Source organism: Pinus tabuliformis, chromosome 8, assembly GCF_031772625.1.
Source record: "Pinus tabuliformis cultivar Carrire ecotype Pingquan chromosome 8, CPIR1, whole genome shotgun sequence".
Taxonomy (NCBI): Eukaryota; Viridiplantae; Streptophyta; class Pinopsida; order Pinales; family Pinaceae; genus Pinus; species Pinus tabuliformis.
In genome coordinates this window covers 356,031,969-356,040,054 of record NC_142294.1, presented here as the reverse complement: position 1 = coordinate 356,040,054, position 8,086 = coordinate 356,031,969, and the positions used below count along the sequence as shown (strand labels likewise).

The 8,086-nt window shown below is 31.2% G+C and overlaps 1 protein-coding gene across 5 annotated transcripts; it reads left to right on the top strand.

Annotated features, from left to right (window-relative positions):
• The first annotated feature begins 1,275 nt into the window (after nt 1–1,275).
• Nucleotides 1,276–3,414, top strand: LOC149235601 (uncharacterized). Of its 5 annotated transcripts, XM_089461419.1 has the most exons (5): nt 1,276–1,729; nt 1,868–2,001; nt 2,100–2,189; nt 2,295–2,471; nt 2,614–3,414. In XM_089461419.1, the coding sequence occupies exons 1-4, from the start codon at nt 1,690–1,692 to the stop codon at nt 2,445–2,447; spliced, it is 417 nt and encodes a 138-aa protein (XP_089317545.1). In that variant the 5' UTR covers nt 1,276–1,689; the 3' UTR covers nt 2,448–2,471; nt 2,614–3,414. The 5 variants fall into 5 exon arrangements, 1 of the variants encoding a protein (XP_089317545.1); XR_016268308.1 differs by having other exon boundaries at nt 1,287–1,584; nt 1,857–2,471; XR_016268307.1 differs by having other exon boundaries at nt 1,287–1,729; nt 1,857–2,471.
• Nucleotides 3,415–8,086: the final 4,672 nt, after the last annotated feature.

Below are 8,086 nucleotides of genomic sequence, written 5' to 3'. Positions count from 1 at the left end.
TCTAAAAATCACATTATTTAACATCCTATCAATACAAACCAAATATACCGTCCCAATTTAAAAAACCCCTACTTTGAGTAGATATTGTAGAAATCCATTTTTTCATTAACTTTGAGCTCCATTTTTTATACCCGCCAATATAAAATCTTTTACCACTTATTATATGCTCAATATATTATGTCATTTTTTCCTAATATATACCCCCCAATATGAATGCACATGGTATGGTATTGCTCCTTCAATGAAGCCCCCATGGGTCAACAATGGTCCAACGTCACATTGTGTCAAAGATGGTTTCAATATAAAAATAAACCGTGGTCAGCAATTGTCAACCATTGTAAACCATGGTGAATCGTGGTCAACTATGGTCCAATGTCACATTGTGACAAAGATTGTCTCAATATGAAAATCAACCATGGTCAACTGTGATCCAATGTCACATTGTGATAAAGATTTTCTCAATATTAAAATCAACCACAACAAACCATGGTCAACCATGTTTATTTTAGGGTTTGTAATATTTATCTTAGGGTTTATATACCTTGCGTTTATAATATTAATCCCTTTGGTTTTTAATATTAATCCATTAGGTTTACAATATCAATCCCTTAAGTTTATTAATCCAAGGGTTCATATTCCTAGGGTATAATATTATTCATAGGGTTTATAATATTAATCCTCCAATTTAATATAAATCCCTTGAGATTTATAATCATGATCAATTATGGTCCAACGTCACATTGTGACAATATTTTTTTATTTTTTTTATAATATTAAAATAATAATAAATAAGGTTAATATTATTTAATATTAATTGTATATTTAATATTTCATTAATTATTTATTTTTTACTAATAATTTATTTTTTATTTACATTTTAATTTAATTTATTTTTGAAATTTATTATTTAATTTACATTTATTAATTTACTAATCAAGTTATGTGATTGTTTTTAACTTCTTTATAATATTAAAATAATAAGAAATATAGTTGAGATAAGCCATAATTGTACTAGTGATAAAAATCAATCAATCTAAGACCATTTTAAATAATTCAAATCAAAAATTCACATCAACAAAAAATTTCAAAAAAACAATTTTTTTAATCAATTCCGACGAACGATATAAAAACTATTTATGCCATTGGATTAACAAATGATCCCATTTTGATTACCGGGCCACCTACGCACATTATCAAATTAACACTAGCCACAGAACATCTGATAATACAATAATCAAAATGGTACGATAGGTTGTGGTCCACCAACATGCGAGAAACCAACCGCGTTACGATCACACCATTTATAGTTTTGCAGTTACGTGGCCTACTCGGCTTTGTATGCTCCTCTGTTTCCTTCGCTGTGCTCTGCAAAATAATTATTTCATCCATCTGCTGTTGCAATAGATCAAATAGGGTTGCACGGCTTTACTCGATTGTTTTCGGATTATCTTGTATTCTGTTTTACAGCCTTTGAATTGATATTTGTGGAGGGCTGGCAGCCTGGACTGCCAGCAGCAGTATTAGGGTTCGAGTCTCTGAAAAAATCATTCTTGGAGCAGCTTTTGAGATTGGATCACAAAATCGGTAAGAACCAAACTTTCCCATCTAACCATGGGATCACATAAACTAATGAGTAGATAGATCGGCAGAAAACTGTGAGATTATGTTGAACCTGAAGAGTTGTGATAAATGGAAGCAACTCTCTTTCCATTCACTACCAAATTCAAAGGTATTCAGCTAATCGGATTCTTGTGATTTTAATTTGATTTTGGTGGGTAATTAGTTTTCTGTCGATCAATATGAAGGAGAGCAAGCTGATCCTTGTGCACGGCCATATTGCTGACAAAGAAATTCAGGTGTGCTACAGGGGTTGTTCCAGCAGACCAGAAATACCGCGGCCATGATTCCAGCATCCTAGTGCTTTTGATGAGGTTTCTGTGTGTGGAACGAGGACACACAGGATTCTTAGACCATCATGTAATAGTCACAGGAGGAAGAGAGGTCTGTTTATTCATAGAATAAGAACCTCAAGTTTTCTGGTAGGAATTTTTTTCAAAAGTTGGATCATTTAATTTTAATGGTTGAGCTTCATGTAGCAGCTTTCAACATCCAATACTGGCCGGTTGTCTCTGTTACATGTTTCACTCAGTTTACCAGCTATGTTTTCTTTTCAAAAGTTAGCAGATCAGGTAACTTTGGAATTTTTATTTTACCAATTAACAGATCTCCTCCTCCTTTAATTATTACATAATTTACATATCTCCTCTTCCTGTGATTATTACATGATGGTGTAGCAAATTTGTTTGTCTTCGTTCCACACATACCAAACCTCATCTGCAGCAAAGAGATGTTGGTACTGTGACCACAGTATTTCTGATCTGGTTGAACAAACAAACCATGGAGGACAGCTCTGTACCTGCACACTTATAACACCGTGGTTAAGCTGAACAGCGTAGTTACCGTTTGAACATGTAATCTACATATATAGTAATTCATTTGTTACTATTTTGTTTTGATTATTCAATAATTATACAAATGCGACCAGCCTTATTATATGGGTGATTCTTTATTTGAATTTTAACACTCTGTTTTCTATTACGTATCTTCTGTCAGATAATTTTCAGTCAAGAAAAGATGTGTTTTAACAGCGGACGAGTTCTAATTCCATGGGCATCTGACACAATTGCTCTACTTCCCAACATTAAGACCAACAGCCAAATATATGCAATTTTATCTCGGGAAAGAAGTAAAGTCAATTGCTTGATCTTGCTTGATTCAGCCATTGTCAGTCACATTTCTAAATATTTTTAGAATTCAAAATTAGGATGGTTAAAAATGGTTGCAAGGGTTGACCATGATTGAGGGTTGATGATGGTTGATGAGGATGCTTATGGTTTACTAGGGTCTTGGTTGAAGATAGTTGATTTAGTTTGATAATGGTTCAGCAAGGTCAACCATTAATTTAGCAATGTATTTATGTTACATTAATCAAACAATGTTAGATTAATGTTGAGCAATGTTACATTAATGTTGTGTTGATGGTTGTTACATTGTTACATTCACCTTACACTAATGTTGACCATGGCTGCCCATTGTCAATCATGGTGGACCATAATTGATGTTACATTAATGTTAATGTTACAATAATGGTTACATTAATGGTTGAAGAAGGTTGACTATGGTTCATAAGGTTGACTATGGTTGATTGAGGTGGACCTTGGTCAACTAAGGTAGACCTTAGTTTATCATGGTTGACCAAGGATGTCGACGATAGATTATGGTGGACTAAACATGACCATGGATGACCATGTTGACCATGTTTGAGTTGGTGACCATGTTTGACCACGGTTGATGGTTGTCAACATTTTGACCACGTTTAATAAGACTGAGCATGATTGACTATGGTTGTCCATGTTAAACCAAAGTTCTTTATTATACATTATAATTGACTATGATTGACGATGTTGCCCATGGTTGATTATGGTTGAGCATGGTTTGATCATTGTTTAACCATGGTTAACTATAGTTGGACATGTTTAAAATGGTTGACCATGAATAACTATCGATATAACTATGTTTGAGTATCTTATCAATGATTTACTATGGTTTGACCATTTTTCCCATGGTTCACCTTGGTTGGATATGGTTAAATATGGGCAAGTGGTTCACCATGCTTGTAATTGTTTAACTAAAGGCAATTATTACTAATTATAGTTGAATTTGGTTGGCCATCATGAATCATGGTTGAAAATTTTCGATTATGAAAATTAAGGTTGACCTTGGTTCAACATAGGCCACAATGTTAATCATGGTTGTCAATGGGTTGACCATGTTGACCATGGTTAAGCATCGTTAAATATGCTTACACATGGGCAACTATGGTTGACCAGGTAGACATGCATGACTATTGTTGACCATAGTAGATTGTGTGTGACCATGGTTATCAATATGAACATTGTTTTAAATTGTACAACATAATAGCATCGAGGTTTTCCTCGCTAGTTTATTCGTTATTTTTGGTTTTCACATTTTGATGGGGATAGGTGTTTGTCATATTTTCAATATTTTCTTAATTTCATTAACATTTGTTATTCTCTTTTTATTATAACTTCAACAATTTTTGTTCAACCCGTTTTAATATTATTTTTGGGTTAATATGTTTGTTCATTTAATACAAATTAATATCATGTTTTTTTTTTTTATTTCCAACAATATTTGCTATATGCATTGTAATGATGAGATTTGTTTGTCACAATGTGACGCTAGATGCATTTCATCATATTGTAATTTCATTTTTTTCATATATGTTTGTGTAATTTTATTTGGGCAATCACATTGCAATGTTAGTTCACTAATATGACTTTTTAACGATGATCTTTTCATCAAAATGCTATATCTGTTTAAAATGTTTATCACAATACAACATTTTTTTGGTCACAATGTGGTGTTGGCCTTTTTTATTTACATTTTCCCAACATTTCCTTGCAATGTTAGTTCACTAATATGACTTTTCGACGGTGATCTGTTCATCAAAATTCTATATTTTTGGTTAAAATGGTTATCAAATACAACGTTTGTTTGTCACAATGTGGTGATGGTCTTTTTTTCTTTACATTTTCCCAACATTTCTTTTCATAGTAATTTCGTGACAATTTTTTGTTCACCCACATTTTGATATCAGTTTTGTAATGTCACATTACAAAAAATATTTATGTCCTTTATTTTTTTAAAATGAATAAAAAAATGTTTAAATAGTAATAAATAAATATTTGTAGTAATACTAAAAACAATAATATAAAAATATATTTGAATATATATTTTTAAATTACTTTATTTTAAAAATTAACATATTACTACTTTACTATTAAATTTATTTAACAACATTTCATTTTAGTTGGACAAAATACATGCTTTATAAAATTTAACTCTTTCAAATAGTTTTGACTTTATAAATACCATTTCCACTCTTATGTCGTTTTACAATGAGTGATCCAACACACCGTAGATAGTTTGAAGTAGATTTACATGTTCATTTTTTACAATGAGTTTAACTATATAAGTTAAATGGTTGATGAATCCTAATAGGTTTAGGCCAATAATGCAAGCAAGATATACAATTGTGACAACAAAATTGACAATAATTCAAATTTTAGTGTTGAAAGTTCGCTATATGATTAAAATAATGCAAACAATAAAATTTCCAAGTTTATAAAATGAAAATGAATAAATTTAATAACTACTTTCGTTAAAGAATGATGTGAAAAAATATATATATTTTTTTAATTCTTAAAAATGAATAAATTTAATAACTACTTTCGTTAAAGAATGATGTGAAAAAATATATATATTTTTTTAATTCTTAAACATACATGTAATATCTGTTATAAAAAACACTCTATACTTCTCATTCAAATACATATACACCTATTAACATAAATATTGTAAATGATCACTTCCTCACATAAATGCTGCTATTTTATAGCATTTAAATGATAAATAGTAAATTTATAGATTGAAATATTATTTTTATATACATTATGTTAGAATTTAGAGACTTCCCATCAACATTTGCATCAATAGTGATAGGTTTACAAACACAACCTTGGAGCTTCACGGGTGCACAGTTCAATAAATGCTTCTCCCGCTGCACCATTGTAGGGGAGGATTGCCACCTCCTATCTATATGTTATGTGAGAACCATAGGGAGAACACGGAATAAGTCAATTATACAAAGGAAATAGGGATTATGAACGGATAAATCTGATATGTCGCTCTCGAAAAATATGTGTGACGGATGTTGTAGTGTGACATTTTTTTGACGTATTTTGTACTGGATTATTTGTTTTTATATATATTTTTAAAATAAAAAGAAATATATATTTCAGATCAATATATATGTTATGTATTGTTGCAGATAATTATTGGTTTATAGTTTAAAAATAATAATAATTATGTTGTGATCTAAATAAACGATCTTTTTCACTGTTTTTATTGAAAATTTTATTCAAACCTCTTATAAACTATATTGTATTCCATACATAATTTCTAATAAAGAGGAAAACCAAAACTGAGATTAGTGTTCATGATTAGTTGATACTTAGATTAGTGTTTATAATTAGAAATATGTTGATTGATGCTTCTTTCTATTTAGATACCCAGTGATCATGAAAGAGTTTATAGGTAACTCTAGTGTTTTGTTTGAAAGAACATTTATTTTAGATTTGAGGACTTTGAGTATATGTTCGAAAGATAACCATTCAAATGAACGCATTACCTCTTGTATGTCTAGCAGAAGAGATTATAGAAATACATTATCCACTTGAACTTTCTTATTGGCATAATCAATAAATAATTTGGAATCTCCCAGGATTTGTAGCATAGTAATCTTTTTTGGAGTGGCTACTAAGATAAGAGTTCTCAATGAAATGAACTCAACATGGTTATTCCTCCTAACCCTAGGAGCATATATGATATGTAAGTAATGAGATCAATTTATGTACACTACAATTCTAACTCCATAGAACAAAAGATGACCCTACATTACACCATTGAAATATCCCCATGGAATTCTATAATTGATAGATGGTGGAACTAGATTCCTTGCTTTATTTTCTTTTTGGGTAAATCTTGAATTCTATGTGAATCTTTGACAATATCCATGGTAACATCCACCAAAACATCAAAGAATTTAAAAACACTTGTGCTCCTTTCCCACCATACAATGTTAGTAAATAAGCATGGAAAACCATTAAACTATTTAGCTCTTTGATCCTCCTTTGATACCTTCATACAATCTAGTAATAAGGATTGTGCCTAGCTGACATGGATCACAAGCTTTGTAATCACCCTCACTACAAATTGTCATGAATATGGAAAAATAAATAAATAGATGAGCGATACATTCTTCGTATGCTTTGGACAATGGATAATGATTTTGGTTAATCCATCCTCTTTTCAAACCATTATCCCTAGTGACAAGATTATTCTTTGGGCACTAACGATAGGGAGATCCTTATTTTTGTAGAACATAGAGTTTCCATACAGAGCTCCACCACCATCTAATATTCCCCAAGAACAGAGATTCCATGTAGGAAAAGTATCTGAGTTTTGCAATGAAGTCATCACTGCTAATATTTTTGTTCCACATCAACTTTTCCTCAAATTCATATCAAAATTTGATAAAATTGTATATAGTAGGACTAATATATGACTCTCATTCATTAGTTTAAAGTCCCAATAGCTCTTAGAAGTCTACAAATTTCCAACCCCCATGACCCCACAACTGGGGAGATTGAGCTTTGATATGAGAGAAGAAGGAGAGCCCAACTGGATGGACTTGTGCGAGAAGAGAATCTGAGAGACAATACTCATCCCCAACCCCTAACCACGTAGTATTACCCCAAATCGAACCTTTCAACCATCACCTTTGTCCCAATCCATCCATGATCCTATTAAGGGCAATGCTAGGATGAAATATTTCTAGACAATAGAGCCCTTTGAAGATTTCCGATCCTGTCTCAATATTATTCGAATGGATGATATTTGGCCTTCAACATTATTCCCTAAAGGGAGGAATTATCTACAAGGCACTAGATATTGTGGCTCACTAACACTTGATCAAAATAGTAAACAATTTTAGTCCCCTAATTGCTAATCTTTTTTCGAGAGGGTGATCTTATGCCATTTGACTAATGGAATGCCTTCAGAATTGTGGTTTCCATACCATAAAAAGATTAAAACAAATATTATAAAATTTGAACAATATACCTTGTAGAACATGTGTTATAGACATCCAACATTTTGTACACTGTTGTGGATATTCCACTAGATAGTTCATTAGAACAAATCTGATAAAATATGTTAGAAAATCCAAAATATATGCAAAGAGGGTTTATTTCTTATGTTTAAGGATATACTAATTACTATTTATTGCATATGCATGTAGATTATATTCATGAATAAAATAGAGAATAAAAGTTTTAAATCTCACAAACCACAAATTAACACAAGATGTAACCTATGAAACCCGTTTGGGAGAAAACCTAGCTAGAAGGTGAGATCACTTTGCTATCTTTCTCTAAATAGA

Bases quoted from the DNA above. Each gene is read 5' to 3' on its own strand.
- LOC149235601 (XM_089461419.1), top strand. From the start codon at position 1,690: ATGGAAGCAACTCTCTTTCCATTCACTACCAAATTCAAAG. The intron at 1,730-1,867 runs GTATTCAGCTAA...GGTGTGCTACAG, and splicing joins ATTCACTACCAAATTCAAAG to GGGTTGTTCCAGCAGACCAG. The intron at 2,190-2,294 runs GTAACTTTGGAA...ATGATGGTGTAG, and splicing joins TTCAAAAGTTAGCAGATCAG to CAAATTTGTTTGTCTTCGTT.